The sequence below is a fragment of the Pezoporus flaviventris genome, unplaced genomic scaffold (genome assembly GCF_033815535.1).
Source record: "Pezoporus flaviventris isolate CSIRO_AGI_PZ_B2104156 unplaced genomic scaffold, CSIRO_AGI_Pfla_v1 ptg000036l, whole genome shotgun sequence".
Lineage (NCBI taxonomy): Eukaryota > Metazoa > Chordata > Aves > Psittaciformes > Psittacidae > Pezoporus > Pezoporus flaviventris.
In genome coordinates, this window is record NW_026892584.1 from 13633076 (window position 1) to 13658042 (window position 24967).

Below are 24967 nucleotides of genomic sequence, written 5' to 3' on the forward strand. Positions count from 1 at the left end.
TGGTGAACCAAGCCAAAAGCCAGCAGGAGAAGGCAACTGGTCTTCTGTAGCATCTGTCGCCGCAAGAAACCTCATGCAGTCTGATTTTATGCTAAACATCTTTAACTGTTATCATTACAACCATGTAAAACACAGCATCAAATACTCTGGACAGTCTGTGTGGATCGGTGTAAAAAGGATTGGCTTTCCCCCCCCCCGCCCCGCAAAAACAAACAAAAACCCCTTCCTTACAAAAGAAACCCACCAAAAAATAACAAAAGAAAAATGTTTGTTGGTTGTTTTTTTTTTTTTAAGTAATAATTATAATACATTAGAAAGAGTCACAGAAGAAGCGTTCCACGCTGTGAACAAAAATAGCAATTAAAAAGCAAAGCAGATGGTAGCCAGGCTCTTAAAAGGCCATGGCCAAGAGACCTGACCCCTCAACCACCATCCTGTGCTGGAGCTGGTCCCCAGCACAGCTCCCGTGGCTCCTGCTGCCCACTGGTGCCACAGCCACTCAAAGTGCTCAATTACAGAAAAACCCCAAAACAAACAAGAACAAACCCCAAACCCACAACACTGGTCTTTAAAACTCCATGGAGGGCAGCGAGGTGAGAGTCATCCCAGGGCTGGAGGGCAAGGATGGGGAGAGCGGGGAAGCTGTTTTCCTGAGTTTGCTCACGGTAAGAGAGGCTTTTGCTAAGGGGCTGAGGCTGCTGTAGGAGACTGGGGCAGGGGTGTGAGTGGCTTGGGCCAGTTATTTGTTCTGCTGAGCTGCCATCCTTGCCCTTTTTCCCTTCTTATCTCCAGCGAATGCACTGAGGTAGGACCACGTCCTGCCCATCCCTGGTGCCACAGACCCGCCATGGCCGCACCTTCATCTGCAGCAAGAAGCAGAGAAGGAGCCAGGATCTCCCGTCAATTATGCTCTGATGTGCTGAAGTGAGAGCATCATTCCAAGGAAACTAACGCATGTTGCTGGCTCCCAGGAACTCTTCCCAAACCTTGCAGCTTTCAGGGGCTGCAGGCTGGAGAAGAGCTGCTTATGTGGCACAGTGAAGAGCTGACAGACCCCCACCCAGCAAGAAGCACACTATAGTGGGAAAGAGGAGCCTGTAGCTGCCTGGTCCAGAGGTCATTGCAACCAGCTCGTGGCTTACCTCAGGCTTGGAGGTGAGCAAGGACCTCCCTGCTCATTCCCATTAGGATTTGGAGGGGAGGAACCCTCTCAAACTCTTGTTGAACACCATGCTATGGGTACTGTGCATTTGACAGCTCTCCAAAACTAGAACAAACCACCTTTTTAAATACGAATACTGCAAAACTTCCCAGACATGCACTGGGTTTAGGAGCCCAAGTGCACGTGCAACACTATGTGCAAAGGCTGTGTGCCCAAAATGAGGGGGAATAAGTCAAAATGAGGGGAGAAAGACATCTCGGCTCTTGCAAATGAGCAAAATGCTCAGATGTCTTAGCAGGAGTCCTGCGTGTGCTTCAGAGAGAGGCCAGAAACCCCCCCAAGCTACAGAAACCAGGCCAAGAGCTGACCCCCCATCCTCAGATGCTTCTTGTTGCTTCCCAACATGCTCCAACAGCCAGTGGGCTGCTAGCAAAGGGCAGTCGATACCTGTCTTGAAATACTACCCAGCTATTTTAACACACAAATGTGTTTAACTACTGCATGGTTACTGAAAAACATACTCTAAATTAAAACCAGTTCAAGCACCATTGTCCTAGAAAGGACCCATGGTGTCCCAAAACACAAATGTTGAACATTCATAACCACTTCTCCTCAAAGAGCAAGTGCTGACTCCTCACAACTCTCCTGTGAGGTAGCTAATAGGGTTATCCCTGCTTTGCAGAGGGCAAAAAGATGGGCAAGGTTGGAGACTCAGCAGAAGATGGGGTCTCTGACAGAGCAGGGGTTGTAACAGAAGCTGAGGGTGCTTTGTCTGGCTGGTTACAGCCAAAGGTAGGGTGCTCCTTTCAGTGCTACCCCTGCTGCTAATAAAAAACACCCCCTAAACTGATAAACCCCACAAAGTAATTTAGTGGAAGTTTTCTGCTGGGCTTCCAGGTAGGCTTCAGGTCAGGTTATGTTACTGAAGCAGCCTGTGAGATAAAAAAGTTTTCAAAGTCTTCTCGGAACTTAAAGGAGCCCAACGTCTCCATTGAAGGGATGGGAATCATACCTACAGTCGCATCTAAGGGGACATCTGCAGCCACCCTTTCTGGACAGCAGAGACAAATACTGCATACCTGGACTAGTTTATTTCCTGCTGCTTCCATTTATCTTCCTTAAGTAGATAATGGGAACAGGAATTTGGAGCAGCTCTTTCAGTGGGGTGAGCTTTCCTTGGGTCCCTGCACACCTCCAGCCAATGGTCTGGGCTGTCCAGCAGCAACATCCTGGGATCGGGAGGGAATGGACAGGTCACTAGGACTTGGTACGTGAAGGGCAAGTGGTATGGGGGGCACCCATCCCGTTATCTCCTCAGCAATAGGCTGGGGAGATGTGAATGCTCTACATCATCATCTTCCAAACTTCTGTGTCCAGATTTCAGTCCTTGGTAGTTAATTGCTGGTTGGACCAAACCAGAAATGCTGGTATCAGGTTGTGGGCAATGTGTTCCCCCTCCCCAGCACCTATTCCATTTCCACCCTCTTAACTTGCTTGAAGTAAAAGCAGGCTTCAGTTTCAGCACCATGATTAGACACTACCACACCTCCAGCAGCTTGCTAATGAAGGAAGGTTTCCCAAGACAATAGCCCCTTTTCCTCAAGCCTGCTCCCCCCTCTGGACCTGAGCAGGAAAGGCCAGCAGAAGGGCCATTCAGCCCAAGAGCCCAGGCTCAACCTTCGCTGTCCTTATCACCTTGAAAACTTAAGAAAGAATCGTCCTGCTGGCAGTCCTCCACCAGGGTCACACCAAGGAGACCGCTCAGGGACTTACCTGCTGTTAAACCTCCCCTCCAGGACATCATCCACCACTGCAGCAGGAGCCAGTTACAGCTGGGCTGTGGAATTGCATAGAGTAGGCAGTGGGGTGCCTGTGTCCTGCCAGGACGCCATGGTCCTGCCTGAAAATGCTGCTGCCTACAACTGCAGGTCTGGGGAAAGAAGCTATCGGAAGATCTATTGCTATAAAGGTTTTGAAAGCAATGCTGTTGGCTGCACTGACTGGGCTTCTTAAAGAAAGCATTCTGGACTCCTGTGCCTTGTACCTGCTTCCACACCATGGGCACCTGTGCCAGGCAGGAGCAGAAGGGAACACACAACACATTCACCAGCCCTGCCTCTCCCCCCACACGCAGTGAGGCTTGAGGAGCTTCAAGGAACACAAAATGAAAGCGCTGTCTAATTTGTCCATAAGAAAGACGCAAACCCAGTTTGCTCATGCCTCCTGGTGCTGGCGGCCACTGCTCCATCTTCTCACCAGGTGCTCGTACCAAAGCACAGCTCAACAGGCGATGGCTGCTGTGCTGTCACCCTGACACAGCCCTGCTGAAGGGGAGGCTCTGAAAATGGGGCGAGGGTGCTGCTCCAGCACTTGCTTCCTGTCCCTTGCCTCCCCCCATTCCCACTAAAACGTCACGGATTTGGGCAGCTTCACCAGGGAAGAAGAGCCGGAAAGGAAATTGTTCTCTGAGTGGGATTTGGCAACCTGTGGCAGTAATTTTGGTTTGGGGCTTAGGGGGGGTCGTGGGGCTTTGAGCGTGTTTAATGGTTTCTGGAAGCTTTTTTGGGCATCTGCCTCCTCTGGGTCCAGCGTGAGAGGTGGTGGCATGGAGGCAGCAGGCAGAGGACATCCAGTCTCGGGCAGCGGCAGTGCCACCTGCTTCCTGTTTGCTACATCCTGCTCTGTCGCATGGGCCAGGTGGAGGGGAGTGGTGGTTTTGATAATGGTGTAGGGGCTGTTCCTCTCCACCATGGGGGACAGTGCTCGCTGCAAGGGGTAGCCCTCACCCAACCCTGCTGCCTCCACCTTGATGCTGGGTAAGATGGGCACGCTGCCGCTCGCCAGCCCCTGCTGCCAGTGCGTGGTGGTACTCCCTGGCCCATTCTGCTGCAGGCTGGTGAGCTCCCCCATGGACGCAGCTTTGGATGCCAGGTGCTTCAAGTCCATTTTGTCTGGTGGTGCTGCTCTGCAGCGTTTCTCAGCTGTCTCCTCCTGGTGCTCATTCTCAGGGGAACTGTCATGCTGAGACTCACTGGAGAGATACTGTGAGCTGCTCAGCAGAGGTTGAGGGGGTGCCTCGAGCACTTTCTCTCTGCAAAAGGAAGATGTTTGTTCTCCCACTGGCAGGGCAGCAGGATTTGGCTGCCACACAGCATGGTCCGTAGCAGAAAACTCAGTGGTGCTCGAGTCGGGAGGACTTGATGTATTTTGGAGAGAGGAGTCTGAGGAGCCGACCTCAGCAGGGTTGGGGAGGGAAACCAACTCATGGTCCACTGTGGCACACACAGGAGTGAGAGGAGTATGCTCCACAGGCAGGGCCGTGGGCAAGAGGTGATGATGGGCCTGCATCTCACTTGCCTTCAGAAGAGATGGTGTCTGTCCGTCCCCTGAGGGCTCCACCTGAGCCTCCTCTCCCAGTGACCCCCCGCCAGAAGGACGGAAGTGGAGGTCTGTCACTTCAGCTGCTTCACTGCCTTGGAGGGTGGCAGTCTTCACCTCTGCCACCATCTCTCCTGGAGCTTCAGGAGCTGTGTGGGGATGTGGTTCCCTGTCCACAGGATGCTCACCCACCCGGCCATTCTGGCCATTGGCTGCCACATTGCCCTTCATGGGTACTGGGTTGAGGGAGAGTTCTAGACCCAGGGGTTTCCGTGGGAACTCCTCAGGCTTTGCTGCATCAGAAGCAAGAGAAAATAAAATAAAACCCAAATTATGCATCAGTTCATTTCTGCACCTGTCATGCCCTGATTGCAGGGGAGGCAGATGCTGCACACAGTGGATGCCAGCCCTTCTGGGCTGCCCCGGCTCCCAAAGCATCACACCAGAGGGGTGCTCTGGTCCCTAAGGGACACAGGTACCGCCAACCATTGCCGCTGGGCTGCCCGCTTTCCCCTGCTACCCACCTGGCGGGGGGAGATCACATTTCATCTTGCGCAGTTCAGTCATTGACACCTGCAGCTGCTCGATGACGGCATCATCCTCGTACTGCAGGGAAGCGGCGATTTTCTCCTGCAGAAACTCCCGTAAATCTTCCAGCGTCATCTTCAGCAAGCGTTCTGGGGGCAGCAGACAGAAGGAATGGCAGTGGCATGGCCAAAGCGTGGGCTGCAGTGCTTTGGTTTTATCTGGGATTCTGCTGCTGTTCCCACTGCGAGGTGGGAGAGCCTGAACATTTCTGCCTCTCTCCTACCTTCCCGCTGTTACTCAGCATTGTCGACACATTTACACACCCGTGCCACTTCTGGGCAGTAGCTCAGCAGTGGCTGGGACCTGTGCTGACCAGGATGCACATTTTAGGCCATTTCTGCAAGTTCTCAGCAATACCTCTAGGAGGAGGAAAAGCTCCATGAGATAGACCCAGAGCGTCAGACTGAACAGCCACCAGTCAGGGATGCAGGCAGATGCTGAACCACCTCAGGGTTGCAGCAAGGGATGGGATGCAGGCAGGGATGCCAATCCACATCACAAATTCCTTAGGAAGGAGAGATTATTTCTCTCCTTCTGCCTGCATGCCAGTTTCCCAGTCTTTGCAAACAAATGGGATACTTGAAGATGTATTATTTTTTGATAGCCTGTTCTTCACTCAACTGAAGAAAGAGCAGGATGGGTGTTTGCAGAAGCCAACACATACAGTCGCATAGATCCCACTGTCCCAAAGGTTCCTAGCATGAGCTATCGGTATCTCTCCTGTCCCAGATTAAAGATCTAACAGGGTGAAAACGCAAGCCTGCTAGCTTATGGGAGCAGAGGGGTTCAAAGTCCCAAAGATCTCTATGTATAAACATCACCATCTTAATGTTATGTAAGAAAACCAGGTTTTGGTCATTTTAGAAGCATATTAAATGGATTTATTTCTCCCTCTACAGCCTTTTCAGCTGAACTGCCACAGAGCTTTGCAGACAGATGGGTTGCTGTCTGTATTGCCCCAAAACCCATGGTAACAAAAGATGTGGGGCGCAGCATGCAGAAAGAGGCAGCTGGGAGTGTTTCAGCTGGGGTTTGCTGTGCACCAAGCACAGCATTTCAACCCTTGTGGCATCTCATTTCCTCCCCAGAGCATCATCATGGGACTGTCCTTTTTTGTGGCCAGCACAGGGCACCAAGCAAGCTCATAGTGGCCAGCAAGGCTTTCTGGGTCAACAGCACAAGGGTGGCCTAGCATAGAGCCACTTCTGCCATACGAGACGCACTCTGCTAGGACCTTACTTTTGTGCAATTTGAGTATGGTGTAAGCCATGGCCGTCAGCACCCTCTCTCCTTCTAGGATGTAGATATCCCACAGCCGCAAGGTGAGGGTGAACGGGGTCTGTTTCAAACACAAAACCAGCTCATTAGCATCATACATGTTAGCACTGATTAATTGAACAATTGTAGAGAGGTTGCTGGCATCACTATGTCTCCTTGCACCAAAACACACAGCAGGGCAAGACACTGGATGACAAGGACTCATCTGTAACACAAAAACCTCTTTCATCAGCTATGGTTTTGCCTTAAAGCCAATACCCTTGGGTGGCTGGAAAAATAACTTACAATCCATCCACGAAAGCAGAAAAAAGGAGAAAGTTTCTACACAGGCATGCTAGCACATGGGTTTGCCTACACAGCCTTGCAAGTGCACAAAGCCACTCCTGTATTCATCTACATCACCCAGACAGATGAAGGGCTATTTATGGGATAGGTCTGAAGGCCCAACTGCTTTACTGAGCATTTAAAAAAAAAAAAAAAAATTCACTCCTTTGGTGCCTAGAGAAGTGGTCTTCCTTATATGCAGGCTTATTTATGTCTTCTAGACAAAACTCTGCAAGAGTCTTTCATTTGCACCCAGACACAATCTTACAAACAGGGGTGAACTAATGATGGAGCAGGCCATCATCTCCCAACAAAGATTCCAGGCATCTCACCAACACAAAAATTAATACTAGTCCCACTGTGACATCTAAGTTCAAATTTAGGATGCCGTGCTTACTCTCCAGAGTCTGGCATGACTGGCCATCACAGCTCTTTTACCACATTACTGCTGTTAAAGGAACTTTTGCATTTTATATAGCATTTAGGGACAGACTGCAAACCAGTGAGCTCCCTCTCAAGGGGAAAAGGTCATCCACTGTTTTACAGGAGATGGGCAGCAGAAAATTGAGCCTGGGAACGCACAGACATCATAAACATGAGCAAGCCTGGATACTGCTTTTAAGTGTGCAAGCACAACAGTGCCCCTAAAAATAAATTAGTCTTTGCTCAGGACTGGCAAATTAGCTCTGGACAAATCAGAGCAATTTTCTCACACTTTCACGGGTCTCCAGTGCCCAGTCCGCTCCTTTGCCTGCAATTGCTGCAGTGCTATTTGTTGAGGTTTGTGCCTCCAGCTCTTCATCTCCCTATGTTGTTTCCAGAGCCAAAGTGAGGTTAATTGCCTTTGCACCAATGCCAGTGCGCAAGAGAAAGATCTCTCCCAAGTTTGCAGCTTATACTGCTGCTGCTGAGCCTTCTCCCAGTGACCTCTTGTGATGAGGCAGCATGAACTGGCTTGCCATCAGTGACATTCAGTTATTTTTAACTTCTCCCTTATTAAAGTTTCCGCCTTATGAGTGTGCACAATATCCTACCTTACAAAATACCAACACTTTCTTCAAATTATGATACTTTTTATAAAAACAGGCAGATTAACCATGCATGCAAGCAGCAGGGCAGCAAACAACCCAAAAGCATCCTCACCCGATCGATGAAACACTGCAGAAACCACTTGGTTGTGTAAATCCCTGTAGTCATCTGCTCCTTGTCCTAGGAGGAGATAGCAAAGACAGGCAGGCATTTCACCAGGCTGGCTGCTGAAGGTTCAGGCAACTCACAGGGCTTTGGGGGAGGCTGGCTCGCTGGTTTATTAAAGCTGGGGTCTGGGTGCAGGATCTGTCTGCAGTTTGTCTTCCAACAAAGACCCTGCTTCAAATACCGGTGTTGAAGTCCTGCTCTGATCCTTGACGTGGCCAGACTTCAGCCACAACTTTGGAGAGGGATTCCTAGAAGCTTTCTCTGACTTTTACCTGCTCCAGGGAGTTACAAAACACTTCCATGAACCCAAACCATGCACTCCTTGCAGACTATCTTTTTTGTTTCCACAAAAATTCCCATGTGAGCCTCTTTGAGCACCACAGAAATGATTAATCCCAAGTATTCCACAGGTAAATCCAGACCAACACAGTCAAGCCAGCTTTGTTAGCACTACCTCATTTGCATGCCATGGCTGCTGCAGGAGCAGGATAGCCTGACAGACTAAGGAAAACTTTAAAACCTCACCATCACCACCCTGGTCTATCACTTTTCCATCCCCATCTGAGACCCAGCACAGCATCCGCACACAGCTTTGCTTTTTCTGGCACAGCTGATGGCAGGGCACAGCTGGTGCTGGGACGCACAGTGCCCTGCAAGTGCGTAAAGTTGGTGTGACTGTTCCTGCAAAGCCAGCAAGGCAGTGAGGATGGGAAGAAAAAGAAGCTTAGGGGATTAATACCCATCTCTGGTCTTTGCTTTGGCTAGTGTTGGGCACCTGCAAGCCTGGGGAGCCTTTTGGAAGCCAGGAGGCACAAGCAGCTTTCAGAGAGTTATTTCCATCCTCCTTGCTCATCCTCCCCAAGGGCATAATTAGGTGAAAACCTGTCCTGACTCTGTTTCACTCTTATAGACAGGGCCAGCTCATTTGCAGCACAAAGCAAGAGCTGTTGCAGATGATGGCAATGTAAACAGCCTCCCCTTCAGGGAAGGACCTTCAAACCCCTTGGGAGCATAAGAAACCTTCAGGAGTCTGGCCACTGAATACCGTCTACAGCAAATGCAAGAGGGTGGGGAAGGAGAAAAAGAAAAGGAAGCAGGTGTTGCAAAATAGTAGCCTAGACATTAGACTGCAGTTGATGTCTCCTGCAGATGCTCTTCCAGACACCAAATGGGCTCCTACCATCTGCCAGACAGAAAAACAACTGGAGGTGCCCAAGCAACAAAACACACAGCAAATCTTACACCCCTCCTGTCTTTAAATAATAGCAAACCTGTTAAGTGCAACCACTTGGGACTAATAATTCTTGAATTAAGTACAGCATCACCCTTTGGGCTTTGCATCTGGTATAAGAACACAGCTCAGCCTTGCTGCTGTAAAAAAGCTCCTTTTGCTGCAGGCTCTGTGAGCCTTCCTGCCTGGCTTTCTGAAGGAAGCTGTTAGATTTTAGCAGTTCCTACACTCATGATGGCCATGATACTGCAAGCAAATGATAACCAAGATTCAGGCATCCCATTTAATAAACGTTTGCCTCTTTGCAGCTGAAGCAGTCCTACACAGTTAGAAATATGTTCAGTAGTGCATATCCCTGGCAGAACATTACACTAATTGCTCTAGCATTAAAACGTGATTATTAGCATGGGATAGCAAAAATATACCATGTGCTTCTTCAGTTTGGGAACCATCTTGCTTAAAATCTGCTCGTGGTGAGCCTGGAATCTCTGCAGCTTTGGGAACCCAGGAATGAAAAAACCTAATGAAAAAAGATAGGAGAAATAAAAAAAAAAAAATCAGAAAAGCTCTGGAGTTTTTCCCTGCATTGCCCGTTGAAGTCAGCAGGACTACAGTGCACCCAGCTACCTCCCCTGGCATCCCTCCAGAGCCCACCCTTCAACCCATGCCGCATGGGCAGCAGCACTCTCAGCACTAACCACAGCAGAGCAGACTCACTCACCACCCCACCTGAGACTTGGCTTGGTCAAGACCTCTCTCAACACATCTTGATGCTTACCAAGGTTCAGGGAAAAGCTGATGTTTGAACAAAAGCTTGTGCAGCACTCCATAATCTAGTAGGACATGCACTTAAGACTGCCTGGAGCTATCAAGCCATAAGGCTTAGCCCTCTGCTGATAAAATAACCTTCTGTCCATAGATTACTGCTAACCACAAGTAAGACAAAAGGATCTTTAATGTGACTGAAATAAAATAATTCAGTACATTTGGTGGAATCACATCTTCATAAAAACACAAGGGTTGTACGGCTCTGGCATGCTAGAAACAGCATTACATGATGCTCTTACATGTACTTCTGTGAGACTTCTTAAAAAACCTGCAACCTTGAGTTAACTTACTGCCAAGGGCAAGGCACTTGGGAGGGAAGACAGCACCTCTGTGAAAGCATTAATTACTGAGCACTAAAGCTCAGTGCTGATAAACCACATTTTTCTCTGATGAACTTGTCTGTCTCCAAGAGTGAAGTTCAGCTCCGTAATCGGGTTACATCAGCTCGTAACTAAGTCTTACCCATTTTAAACAAGTATGTAAGGAAAAATGAGTCTCTACTGACCAACCCAAACAGCCTTCCCTCCCACTGCAAGAGCCCCCATCCGCATCTCACCCCAGCCTTACCATGCATGGCGTGACGCTGATTGGTCAGCAGCTGTGCCAGTGCCCAAAACGCATCCTCTTCATTTAAGTACATCAGGAGAATGGCTGCGATCTGGCTCATCCCTTGGCAGTAGCTCACTTCCTGCAAGAGCCAAGAGGGGCACACATGCTGCCATGCTGTCAGACCCCACCATGATGCTAAACCTGCAGAAGCAGGTCAGGCTGTCTGTGTTTCCCTCTCCTCTGTCTCACTTTGAGGTCTTTATCATTTATGCTCAGATTCACAGCTCCCATATGTCTGCAGCATCTACCACGTTAATGTCTCATAAAGTGGCTTGGATTGGAAGGGACCTTTGAAGAACATCCAGTCCGAGCCCCTGCCATGGGCAGGGACACCTTCCACTAGACCAGGTTGCTCAAAGCCCCATCCAACCTGGCCTTGAACACTGCCAGAGATGGAGCAGCCACAGCTTCTCTGGGCAGCCTGTGCCTCACCACCCTCATTGTTTACGTTTTTTAAAACGTCTTCCTTATGTCCAACCTAAACCTATTATCTTTTGGTTTAACAATGTTGCCCCTTGTCATGTCACTAGAGGCCCTGGTAAAAAGTCTTTCCACCTTTCTGATAAGATCCCCTTCTATACTGAAAGGCTAAAATAGTCTCCCCCTGGAGAGTCTTCTCTTATCCAGGCCGAACAACCCCAACTCTCAGCCTTTCTCCATAGGAGAGGTGTTCTGGCACTCTTGACCATTTTTGTGCCCTTCCTCCAGACTAACTCTAGCAGGCAATGCCCCCCACCATGCCACTCCCCTCTCCAGCCCTGCTCAAGCCTGGAAGGTTAGGGACAGAAATGTCAACATAAGAGGTGCCTTCAGCTACTTCAAAGAATAAGGGATGGGATGACAAAGAGCATGTGGCTTCAATCCTGTTTTGGATTCCTTCAGCCACATGAGCACTGAAGTAATTAAAGAATAAACAAATCTGGTGAGCATTTATCTGGCATGAGGGAAGGTGGGATCTGTCTTTCCTTAACTATCCCCACTGAGCATCTTTTGTGCCTTCTGGGGTAACTGTGCCCTCCTGGAGATGGAGACAGTAAGTTCAGCTGCTAATTTAGTCTCATTCTGACTGTGCCCTTCAGCTAAAAATGACTGGTTTGCTGCAATAAATTCAGTATTTGGCAAGAAGTGAGAACGAGATGGACTTTCAGCCAGGAGGTTAGTCTTGCTGCAAAGTCAAAGGGCAATCCCCTTTGCTGAGACTCAACCAAAATGCATCTGCCAGACATCATTTACCAGATGACAAAATGAACTTACTGTGCAGTCTTGTGCTGCTTGTGAGTCTTGCAGCTGTCTGTACAAACCAGTATTAGGACTTAAACTTGGACTTACCACTGGCTAAGTGTGGGGGTGCATAGACATACATACACAAATAAATATACATGAATGCACATATAAAATAATATATATAAACCTTTTTTTAATATTTATATATACATATATATATAAAAAGCACAACACTATTCACTTCAACTGGACTAACTACTTACGGTGTTATAGACTGAGTATGCTGACAGGACATGGAAGAGTGCCTGTTGCCTGTGGAGAAAGAAGGATATTAAAATACCTGAGCACGAGGTTTCCAAATTTATCTGTACACCAATGCATAAGCACAGAGAGCAAAAGCTCTGAAAACACCCAGCCAGCTGACACTTATGCCTTTTGCAAGGAGCAGGGCTCACAGAACCAGAAAGCACCTTGATGGGCATGTGGGACAGCACCTCTTCCTTCAGGTGGAAGAAGCCCCACAGAGCAGGGCTGAACCAGTCTGCTCCATCACCAGGTCTCCTGGAGAGACATGCATGTACCTAAACACACTGTGTTCAACAAACCTTTGGGTTTGGAGTGGTGGTGGGATTTTAACAGACTTGCAACCAAGCAAGCATCAAGCATTATACATCCTGGGGGAAAGCACTGACACCATTTTATTAATAGGTTACTTTCTCCCTTCCCTCCTTATTGAAGGAGTCATCACCATATAGATACAGAGTGCAGCCTTTGTCCTAGGCAGGTGACAAAGCCATTTTGTTAAATCTCTTCAACCCCATATGTTGTGGAAGTCAAGTCCACCCCATCCCACCCAGCTCCTGAAGGACTCACCCTGTCATCCCAGCCATCCCAAACCAAGCCCTCTACAACTGCAACCCTAGCACCTTGGGGAACAAGGCACCACAACAGGTTGTTGCTTGGCTCAAGAACTGGGGTTGAACACGGTCCAGCGTGGACCTTTCCAAAGACAGAATCAGAATCCCAACATCTGTGGCTCGTATCATGCACTGACGGTTTGTGGAGCAGGCAGAAATGGCTTCGCTCTCCTGTGAGCTACTCTGAGCCAGGGTACTGGTGGCCACCACAAGCCAGGAGGCTGCTGACTACCCCATCCAGCTCATCCCATGCATACCCACTGGCTCTGAAGCCTCCCATACTCACTTCACTCCATAGCGATCCCGAAACATGATGTGGTTTCGGAAGGTGCGGTTAACGTCCAAATCTATCTGCTTGATTTCTGACGAAAAGCTCTTTGCTTGCTCTTTCATTTGCTGGGAGAGAGGCAGACAGAAAGGAGGAGTCAGGCACCATTTCAGCCCATGCCTCTGTCCCTCCACGCAGCGAGAAGTCATGCTTCCTAGAGCAGGAGTGTGTGAGTTGCACAGAGCTACCACAGAGCCACTTGGGGACGCTGCCATCTTGCAGTGAGCAACAATCTGCAGCCCAGAGGTGAACCCCCAGCCCCTCGGCTGTGCTGCTGGCTCAGTGAGAAGGGGATAACCCCACACTCATAATCCAGCCATTGCTCACCTTCCAATGCAAAGTTTTCAGAATCTAAAATAATCTTTACAATAAATTCTGCTCTGATTTATTTGATTTCTTTGTGGTACCCAGTCTGGCTGCCTTAAAGCATTAAGACCTCTGCTGGTGCTTAAGGAATGATACACTGCCTTAAGGAACCAACACAGATGTATGCACCAAGTCCCTGAACTTTTCAGAGGCTCAGCTAATAAAATCTAAACTGTTATGATGGGCTCTATGAAGTGCTCTCCAACTGCTACTTCCCCTGCAAAAGAGAATCATCTTAGATTTAAGAAGCTTCCCCTAGGAAAGCAGTTTTGGGGTATTCCCTTGGACTGGTGCAAATTATAAGAGTCCAGAACAGAAGCTAAACTCAAAGCCAAGAATCCCCACGTTCCCTCTGATGCTGACTAATAATTTAAGGAAGCATCACAGAGATAAAGGACTGAAGTCCACTGCAAAAAAAAAGGAAATTCAAACCAAAACTAAGCCCATCTCAACCAACTGCACCCTTAGTGTCCCAAGTTGAAGATGGTCCATGGACAAATCCTGCTGCAGTCTCATTTGTAACCCACTGTTCAGCCCTGCGCATGCAGGCAAGGACCACTTTGCTATTACCAAGCATCTCATCTCACAGCCTTTAGATAACACTGGTGATTATGCCCCCCTTTAATATCTCCAGGGTCACTAACTCCTCCTCCAAGTTAGTTGCATTAATAAAATACATTCTGTGACTGTCTTCAGGCAGCCTGAGATCCACCCAGCAGGTTGGGGGCAACAGAGATGAGCATCAAGCCCAGCTTGCCTTGAGCCCAGGATCAGGACCCATCCTTGCTCACACAGGAGACAGAAAATAGCACATCTGCATGGATACTTAATCATCTGCTCCAGCAGCTACCGTCCTTGCTTGTCAGCCTGATAACAAAGTGCTTCCAGACTGCTGTTGACCGCCCAGGATGACCACATCAGCTCTGGGGAACATCAAAAGGTCATTAGTACCCAGATGTATCCAGTACAGCCAACACTTGGGGCAGTCACAGCATCTTGGGAATATTAAGTCCAGCCTTGAAAGCAGCTGTATGGATGAACAACAGTGCACAGGCTATTTTGAATTATTGCCTGCACAAGACAGGGGAGGATAAAAGTGACAATGGAATGAAGATTTTATTAACAACATCACTTCCCTGATGTAAATCCCATGCTCTCTGCATCTTACGGCTCCCTGCCCTCTATAAAGCGGGCAGAATACCTGAGACAAGATGACTATTCATATGCACCACGTCACTTCAAATTTCTCTGCTAAAGGCCCTCTTGTTTTCCCTGATAAAGCAACACAGAAACCTCCCAAAGATTGTAAAAAATCCTACTCTAGGCCTTTTTTAAATCAGTGCACCTAAATAGCAGTGATTCTGTATAGCTGAATTGCAGGTAGGTTGCACTTTGTCACCTCCATGCACCCAGAACGCTTGTTTACCATTCTGCAGATGATAAACAAGAAGCCCAGGATGGGTTGTTCTCCTTTTATTCCCTTAAGTAACCTGGGGACTCTATAGATCCTCTGCTGAGTTCATTAATGCTGCAAGCTGGTGGCAGAGCACAGGCTGGGAAGCTGGAGGTGCCATCCCAGAGACTTTTTATAAACCAGCAGGTAGCCAGAATGCCTCTGCTCTGCCCCATGGCCAGCATATTACTCCTGACACCTTCTCAGCTATCCTCAAGCCCTCTCAGTTGTGGCTATACAACCCCAGGGAGGCAGAGTATCACGCCCACATTAAAACCAAATGTGGCATGTCCCATAGTAGCCTCCGGGCTCCTGAAGCATCACGGACAACTGAGCTGCCATGGTCTTGAGAAAGACTTGGAGACTTGCATGGAGAGGACTTGGAGGACAGCTGGGAAAAGATAAAGCACTGTGGAAGCAACTGGAGCCGGCTTTTTAATTGCATCACTCTAGAGGCAGCACGGTCACAGGGGGCAAGGTATCCCACGCGGCTGGAAAAGCAGCTCCTCCACCAGATAAAGCGCAGGGGACAACATCTCTGCAGTGGGGAGCATAAAAAAAAAGATAAAAGACCCAGCATGTGCCAGGTGGCACACTCAGAACTCCAGGAGCATGCAAAAGTCAGGCTTCTGTGCCATGGTTCACAGCCAAAGAGAAAGAGTGGCCTTGGGACCAGTCCCTCCAGGACACAGAGCTGGAACTGACACTTAGTCCCTTCTTCCTGAAAGCAAACCCCCTCATCCAGAACCTGCACTAAGCCTCTTCTGGAGGAAATTAGGGGAGAGCTAATTACTGATGGCAGGTGGCATCAAAGAAGAGGTAGATGAAGATGAGCTTGTAGGGGGTTTGCATCCAGCAAAGCCTATTAGGCCTGAAGCTCCTGTTTATTACAGACCCCTCTGGAGCACAGATTAACTCCTTGTGACTTTCATTTGTTTGGATTGCTTGCTGCCTGCACAGCACAGCTTCAAGGGAGGGAGCACGATAAGAATCTGCATGCTGGGAGAGCTTTCTTATCTCTGCTTATTACCATAAGCCCAGCACACCCTCCCCAAGCCCCTGCACGTGACTCCCCCCAAGTGGCATCTCGCTATTAACATCTATGCTTGACTAACCATAATTAACGTTAGCATCATCCTGCTTAACAGGCAGGGATTTTTAGGAACACCTGCAGGAAAGTAGCACTCAGCCTCCTGCCTCTGACAGGCAAATGTCTCCACAACAGCCTTATCTTCGCTTGGGTACCTGGTGCAAGCTAAATGGTAACACAAGTTTGGAAAATAAGTTAATTATCAACCAAGGGGTTCCACATGCTGCCTACGGAAAAAGGCAGAGTAAAGGAGCTGATATGCTCCCCCCAAAATAGCAAAATACAGGAAGCCCCATCATTTAAGTTCTTGTTCAATACACACTACAGAAATTGCTTCTTTCGTACCAAGGAATCTAAGCCTACAACATGCAGTGCTCTGGTAGGAAGCAATGCAAGGCAGGTTTTTACCCTATCTGCAGAGAAAATTATTGATTTTTAATAGAAAAATTATTTGTATTTGATTTTAAGAGTGATTTTTAATAGAAACTTTCAAGACACTTATAAAAACATTGAAGATAGAAGATAAAAGAAACCATTTCAATCCAAGTTCTTCCAATACTGCCAGCTAACTTCCAGCTGCACACCTAAGTTGTAAACCAGGACTCTGTGCTCAGTAATCCCCCGCCCAAGCTTGCAAGACCTGCCCTCACCCAACCCTTAATAGGGTTTCTTGACTGATGCCCCACTGTCAGCTGGTTTAAGGTTTTTGGCCTTGCTGCCCATTTCAAAATGCCCCGAGTGAAAGTTTCAAGCACATGGAGAGGTTTGGGTACCTCCACCCAGAGCCTACCCACTTCAGAGTACTTGTGGCTACTCCACAGTTCCCCAAGCTCCCTGGAGTGATACGAGCAGTACCTTTCCTAAGCTTCCCCTCCCTCTTCCCTGCGGATGTAGTAACACTGACAGCATCTTTGCTCACAACTACCAGCAGAATAAATGGAAGCAGCATATTAGGGAAAGCAGCAGAATAACATGCTAAAAAGCCCCAGCCTAATATACACATGTGGTTCAAAAGTTTATACCCTTTGCATTTTCAGTCCTCACTAATTTTAAACCTTTCCCTCTCAGGGTCACAGCAGTTCACAGACGGATCAGGCCCCACCACCACCCACAGTGTACGTCGCTCAACACGCTGCTACTGTGTGGTGGAGGGTGCAAGGGCTGGGTGTCCCCCAAACCATCCCTGTAGGAATTCCCATTTCCCTCCTGTCCATGCAAGTGGAGATGGAGATGCCTGCATCCACCATGGGTCCCACTTGCCCTTGCTGGTGAAGCCCCACCAAACCAGCCTCCCCATCACCTTGTTCCCATTTTTTTTGCCAGTAACAGTCTGTACCTCATATTTTCCCTCATTCTCCTTCTTCATCTTCTCAACATCCAGCAGAAGTGACCAGACCTGGCCTCGCACCTGAAGTGGGATCCCTTTGTACACTCGCCGGCACATCTGTGCAGAGGGAAACGTGCAAGATTAGCTGGTCCTGCTGACGGCCAAACACATTTGCTCCTTGGTTTGCTGCTACAGACCACCAGCCATCTGAGTGGATATCCCAACCAGTCACTTCCTCTGACTGCACCGGTGCAAAGAGGGCATCTCCAACCTGACAGATGAGCTGAGGACCTGCATCCAAAGACACCTACTCAGTCAAAATCAAGCCACACCTTACACTTCTAACCTTACTGGAAGAGCTGGAAACAGACCACCCTATTTATACATAGAGGCATCTCAGGTGCTTCACCGTGATCATATTCTGTGCACACCAGCATGCACAGAGACTTCTCCCCAAAGACCAGACACAGCACCCTTGGCTTTGAAACTTTTGATTTGAGCTTCCATGGCTGTTGGCACCTGGATCCTCAGTGATTGGGGAAAAAAAAATACATTTCTCTTCGGAAAGGAGAGCCCTTATGACAGCCACAAGGATGAGTCTACAGCAACTCTCACAGCTTGACAAGCAGCAAGGAGACTGTGGGCGACACCAAGGGCACTCCCGGGAACGTGCAGGGTACTCTTCAAACCAGGAGGGGGATTAGGGACAAACATGCATGTGTCCCCTTCTCCTGCCTCCACATGTTCACTTCATCTCACAGATGCCTCTGTCCTTTTTTCTTGCCATAAAGCCCTCTCTCTCTCTCTAAATAGACCATTAAACTTCCAAAGGGAAACAGAAAAAAAAGAGCTTTTGTTCCATCCCTGACTTCTCCCATTAAAAGAAAAAGCTTCATAAAAAAGAAAAAAAAAGCCTTACTTCTGAATATTTTCCACTCTTTCAGTCATCCTACCCACGAAATGCCTTGTAGCTGCACTACAAAGCCAACTGTGGCACTCCAGGTTCCTGAGGACCTGGAAGTATGCTGAAGTCCCTGCTGCACATGCCCAAGCTCCAGCTGTGGAGGAGACTTATGTTGCAACACGCTGATCCACCAGGACTAGACAATTCACTGAGAGGGGACAGAGGATTCATGGGAATGAGCTTGGGCCTGAGCAGGGCAGTGCCCAACCAGGCAATCAGCTGGCCTGGCATTGCCCTGGTACAAATGCAATCAACCTCCTCCCACATCCCTCCTCTTTTCCTTTAGGGTGCTCTATTTCATGCATTTCAGGCTGATGCAAGAGAAAGGCTGCAACTTATAAGGAAGCATCAAGATCCTAGCAGAAGATCCTCTGGACATGGTACTGTGCTCTCAACCCACCTGGGCTCAGAGCCTCTGAGAACACAGACCCATGCACACACCCATGCTCCTTGTTCTGCAATGCACCTAACCGATTAAAAAACAGCAGTGACAGCTCTTGTCTCACAGGTTTAGTATGAGATAAGACAGGGGGTGGGGTTCAAATAGACAGGATGGGGACAGCAAAGAAATAACACCACTATACCAGTTAAAATAAATACATAAATTAGCTATGCAATAAATGCCAAGACCACCATGTAGTTCTAGAAGAGTTAAATGTGTGCTAGAACACCTCTCCACCCCATTATGGTAAATATTTCAATATTTCTGCTGACACAGAAAGTGTCAGTGTAATGTATCCTGATCCTGTGAGTGTAAAGAACATTTAACATTTAAACTGTCATTCTCAGCACTTCCTAAATGCTTGCTCTGCCCCAGGTGTTGCTTAGCACCCGCTTTGAAGGTCCAGTGCATAGGCAGGACCATACCCTGCAGAAATCCTTTGCCAAATGCTGCCCTCCCCTCTGTATACATCAAATAAGAGCTGCCCACTAAAAAACATCTCATTACTATGATGTGCCCATGGAAGGCTACCATTTGATTCAACAGCACCTTACGTTTTAAGTGGGACATCATTAATTCACTGTATGCATACCCAGGGGAGACACTCCTGCTCATCCAAGCTCACACAAGGTGTTTCTGCAGGATAGCATGCCATGCAGGAGAGTTTAATTCCCATGGCTAAAAGACCAAGGAGACAAACAAAAGATTCCCATTCCCTGAGAGTCACCAGATCAGGACGAAGTAAATGCAATGTATCAGGAGACACAAAGCAACGGGGCTATATGAAACACATACTCAAAGCAGTAATGGTAAGGTGCCCACAAAAACCTGGCTCCTGCAAGCGCTTGTGACTTCATGAAGCAAAAGCTGAGATGGGATCAAGAAAGTGGAATATGTACCAATTCAGATATAACCACCAATTCAAAAAGAAATTCTTTATTTCCAGTGCATTATGAGAAGCCAGCTGACAGCTGCCAAGGTAGAAGATGATGCTCAGCTCTGTGGGAAGAAAATAATATTGGTTTGAACCCCCAGAGCTGATATTGTTGTTTTTTAATGAGCGCAACCCTCACTGCCATATAATAAATGTCTCTAATGATACTCTCCATAAGTGTGGCAGGAACAAGGGAGATAGAGAACATGTCAAGATGGAACTGAACTGAAATGCCTCCCTGTTATTTATCCAGGGGCTTTCCTCCTCCCACCACCTCCAAACATGAAAGTGATAAAACCTCAGAGCTGTTAGTCATGTGGAGGAAAAATGAGCAATTTTCCTTCATCACGAAACTTGAAGGGAAACAGGGAAGTTATCATTAAAAGCCACATTTATGCTGGGATGAACTGCCAGCGAGAAGGCAGCGGGTGATGGCAGCTCCTGCTCCATGTGAGAAAAATAAAACCCCAATCCTTAAGGTCACCATCTTCTGTCTCTTATAAACCCCTCAGCCCTTACAGATGGTAAAAGAGCACCCAGACCATGGCCCATGAAGACTAAGAGACCAATACATGGCACAAAGAACAGACATCATCCTATCTCACAAATGGCTCAAAGAGCAATCCTTCTGGAGAGGAAGGACTCCTTCACTTTCTCCACCAGTCATGTGCCAGAGGAGCTGAGCTGTGAAAATCTTCACCACCACCACCACCCCAGAGAAGAGGGCTTCTTTTTTGTATCACAAAGCCACTGATAATGTGACCATGCAAGACACATGGCAGCCTGGACTTCATTGCGTGTGGTTTTCTTTTTGTATGGATAATGCTTGCTTCCAACTCAGCTGTTGTTCCCCTGCAGCTGGAGCCTTGGCGTTGCCAGATGGGGTGCCAGCAGATCTGCAGGAGCTTCAGCCACAAAGCAGGGGCAAATTTAAATCCTAAAGTTGATGTGCAGGCATATACATTTATTACCAGGGCTACCTCTGGGGGAGTGGAAAATGCTACCTGCCTTCCCAAAATGGCAAAACACAGCTGCAGTCACCCTGCAGCTCCCAGGCACAATTCCTTTTCTTTCCCATGGCATTTGCGAGCAGGAGACCTGACTTCAGCTGGCCCTGCCATGACAAATGTCTGCTAGCTATCCCCAGCGCTGCCAGATTATTTACTCTTGGGGGCCTGCGTGAGTGCACACAGATCCCCAATTCATCCTAAACCACTTTGCTGGCATGCGCTGGATTAAGTGCCTTGCACTCCTGTGACCTCAGCAGAGACAAGGCCACCCCTGTGCACAAAGACAGGCTTTGCCTAAAAACCAGGCAACTCTGGCCAAAGACATTGCTCTCTTTAAAGGTCCCATCCCACATGGCCCACAAGCAGCGAGAAGCAGTTTGCAAATGACGCAGAGATCATATCCTTTTCCTAAAACTGATACTTCTGGCTTAAATCCACTTACTTCATGGCTACAATGAATAAATTACCCCACTACTGGAGTGCATGCACCACAGACTCTTTTTTTCTCTGCAGAGCTGTGCTGCCTTAGCTGTGTAGATTCTTACATGATACCAACCATTTCTTAAATCTTCCCAAGCAGAGTCAGGTTGGATTTAAACTCAGGTTTAAAACGGCAGTGAAGAAGATACAGACCACCTGAGCCTCCCTGTGCTGAACCCTGAATTACACAGTGTACCACTTCCTTGTTGCAGGTTTCATGTACTGTAACTCTACAAAGCAGTGTGGGGCTTGCATAGCCTCCTTTATTTCTATACCCCTTCCCTTGTGGAAGTACAGCCAGGAAAAGGCACCACTGTATCAGTCTAACCTCATTTATACAAGGAATTGTGCTGATGTCACTTTTTGTAGCTCTTGTTACTGAAATTAAATCAGATCATTACAAAACGTGTCTAAAACAGAGATGAAGACAGATCTGATGTGATGATGAGCATAAGGGACCCCAGAGCATCACTTCAGTTAAGATAATCCTATTTGTTACTCTTCCTTAAATAGGTTATGCCAGAAATTATTTTAGGCATAGCTGGGCTATGCTGTTTTATAAACTGCAAAAGGCCTTCCTCTTTTTTTCAGCCTTATTTCCTATAGTGTGTGACAGCCACAAGGCCCAGGCTGCAGTGAGCATCACGCAGGGATGCACACTGGCAGCAGGCAGGGGAACAGAAAGCAAAACCCTTTGCTCTCTGGCAATGGCTTACACCAGGGGTATGAAAAAGCTGCTTCCTGGCCTGCTGATGGGTTGTTGCTCTGGGACCAGTGTACACAATGGGTACACAACCTCCCTCCCTGCTGACATTTCATAACACAGAAGCTGAAACAACAACCTAAGCCCCGATTAGCTATTAAGACACTGCAAAACATGACAGCCTGTTTGATAAGCCAGGAGTCTCTCTTCATCAAGCACTTGATATGCTCAAGCTGTCTGCCAGCTCCAGCACATTAACTGGAACTCAAAAGGTTGCCCCTGAAGTCTACAAAGTCCCAGCCTGTAAAATAAGACTGGTTTCTACATCCCTTTAGCAGAGTCAAAGTCAAGGCAGCTTCCCTGTGAAACTGTCTGGGGCTCCTGCAACAAGATTCTTTCCCTTTCTAATACAGTGCAGTCTATCAAAATTAACAAAGGGAAGGCTCCTGCCTTCAATAAGAGGGTTGTGTTTTTTTTTTTAAGGATGACTTCCTAGTCTTTATTAAAATAACACAAGCTGCTGTCTTGTGACACTCAGGCTTCCTTCACGTCAGAAAGTGGCAAAAAACAAACCTGAAGGAAATGTGCAATGCAAACATGACAGCATGAGTGCTCAGAGAAGGAACAAAACCAACCCACTGTGCTTTAGAAAAAAACAGATCAAGGGTTTGTCACATTTACTTTAGCTAGAAAAAAAAAACATAACCATCTGAGGGGCATGACTGTCTCTCAGCATAAGGTCCTTGAAATGCCATGTCTGAGCTGCATGGCAGCATGAATCCTTGAGCAACTTACATGCTCCTGACACAAGAGGTCACCTGCACATCCAGGTGAAGGATATGAAAGATACAACCTGATTTTATTATTGTTTAAAGTACTCTTTTTGTGTCTGTCAGGGTGTTTGCACTTAACAGTACATGGCTGCTCCAATTCACAGACCTTCCTGCCTGCACTTGCACTGGTGCAAGGACTGTTAAGCTGGATGGGACTGAAACTCCTTTCTACTCCCTGGGGTCACCAGACTGCTTCTTCCCTGCTTGGGGCCAACTGCTGCTTCTCTGTTTGCTGGGAGGAGGAGAGAGCCATTTCCAGTCCCCTAGCATGGGGACAATACCATGTCTGTGCCCAAGAGCCATCAACCATTTATGGGCTGTTATAAATAGCATCATTTATTCCATTACAAGAGCTCTGTGATTTTCTGACTTAAAGACCTTCAAAACCCACTTGCTAGCCCCTTGCCATTCAGCAGACCTGACCAACATTGTCTGCAGTGTGCTTAACACCCACTAGTTATCAGGGTAAATCCAAAAGACAGATGGGGATCACTGCTACTCCACACCCCCCTCACCAACTGACCCACGGAAGCTCAGGTGTGTTAAAAACACTCATTACCCATCCCAAATGTCCTCCAGGGCTTCAAGGAGTTCCCTGCACTCTGCTGGAATTTGGTGTTTTACCCACAAGGCCATTAACCAGCTAGTGCTAACTTCTAATTAGGAAAACCAAAGCCATGGGAGAGCCCTTTTTGCCTGTGGAGGAGCACTGATGAACAAAAATAGTTAGAACAAGCCTGAAATGAACAGAAGGATTATAAAATCCTAAGCCCACCTCTACCCCATCCCTGCTATAAAATGAAGATAAGGGGTTGTTCTTGTTTTGTTTTTAAAAAAGGACAAGACTGCAGCTGGTCTTTGGCTGGCTGAACCTGACATCACTCTGGATGGCCAGCTGAGGGGGATGCCCTGCTCAATGTGCCCCCTGCAGCTATGCAGATATCCTCTGCACAGCTTTTCAACTGAGCTTAAGTCTTTCCAGAGGACTCTCAACAGGTCCTAGAAGCAATAGAGCCAAACACCCTGCTCCTCCTGCCAAACAAGAAGGCTGCAAAGACCATGGAGACAAGGTGACTCCGGGCTTCAAGACCCTGTCCTGTGCAGAGTGCCATAAGCAGAGCAGGTCAAGCATAATGCTCCTCCCTGTACCCAACAAGGGTCCTGTTGTTAGGTTCAAGGGTTTTCTGTGTCAATAGGTTTGTAATTGCAACATATTACAAATATTATTTATTAAAACCAACATAGTTTTGCAATAGTGTTTGGTGCAGTCTCTTTTGAACACCAAAGCCAAGACACAAGGTTGGTTTCTCTGTCCTTGATTTCCACAGACGGATGCACACAATCTAACACCTAAGCAGCTTCTTAGGCACAGCTAGAAGCAAAAGACAAGATCTAGGTGATGTTCTAGAAAAACAACATATGAGGAACATCAGCTGAACTGCATACGTCACATCTCCCATGCCATTCCCAGGTGGTGGAGACAGAAACAACCTGCAGCATGCAATGCCCCCTGCTCCCACAGGGAAAGGACCCAGCTAGGCACACAAACATCTCTGCTGTGCACAGCGAAGCAGAAGTGCAAACATGCTAGCAACATTTAGGAAACCATTTTTAAAACTATGCTTGTCAGAAGAAGACTTTTTCCTTGTCTTTTCCCCCAGCAACTTCAAGGAAAGAATTAAAATATTACAGACCAACTGGAAAATATTGCCTAATTCTACCTGTGATCTTCGATTTCTGTACCAACTTTTCAAAGCCTGACTCATCAGAAGGATGCACTCCCCACCCACCAGACACATGCTCTTTCTTTTCCTCCTTACCTTGTCACTGTTTCTGTATTTGCTCCATTTCTTCAGCATCTTTAGCCACTTGTCCACACGTTCGATTTCCTGCTGTTTTTGCTGGTGCAAGGAGGAAGAAGACAGGAGAAATTTAAGAAAAAAAGCCCCAGAAGATACCTCCTAAAAACACAAAACTTCATTCTCTTTATCTTTGAACTTCTACACGAAGACTTCACATTGCGGATGGGAATAATCCAGAGGTGCTTGCAGGAACTGGTTATTTCAACCCATGGTAATTAAAGCAGCACTGGTAAAAATGATGAGACACTTAGGCTTAATGTAGAGAAAGCATTTCTAAGAGGAATATTCCTTGACAAAAAATATCTTTGCAGGTTCAGCTAGCCTCAAGTCGTATCATTGTATCAGACTGGCAGAAATGAGATGCTATTTGGTTCCAGTTAGAAGGATCCTAACAGAGGACACACTCTCAGCTCAGGGGAGACGAGGATGGAGATGATGT

The 24967-nt window shown here is 47.7% G+C and overlaps 1 protein-coding gene across 9 annotated transcripts in view; it reads right to left on the reverse strand.

The window, feature by feature from the left end:
- Positions 1-217: 217 nt before the first annotated feature.
- LOC133274257 (uncharacterized) overlaps positions 218-24967 on the reverse strand; it is a 77928-nt gene continuing 53178 nt past the window's right edge. For all 9 annotated transcript variants that reach the window (XM_061463206.1, XM_061463212.1, XM_061463205.1 and 6 more), the window contains 10 exons: positions 24487-24567; positions 17310-17417; positions 13023-13132; positions 12083-12131; positions 10554-10674; positions 9584-9678; positions 7874-7939; positions 6368-6467; positions 5065-5217; positions 218-4833 (listed from right to left, as the gene is read on the reverse strand). In XM_061463206.1, the coding sequence (XP_061319190.1) occupies positions 3566-4833; positions 5065-5217; positions 6368-6467; positions 7874-7939; positions 9584-9678; positions 10554-10674; positions 12083-12131; positions 13023-13132; positions 17310-17417; positions 24487-24567 (2151 nt within the window). In that variant the 3' untranslated portion in view covers positions 218-3565. The remainder of the gene's footprint in view (positions 4834-5064; positions 5218-6367; positions 6468-7873; positions 7940-9583; positions 9679-10553; positions 10675-12082; positions 12132-13022; positions 13133-17309; positions 17418-24486; positions 24568-24967) is intronic.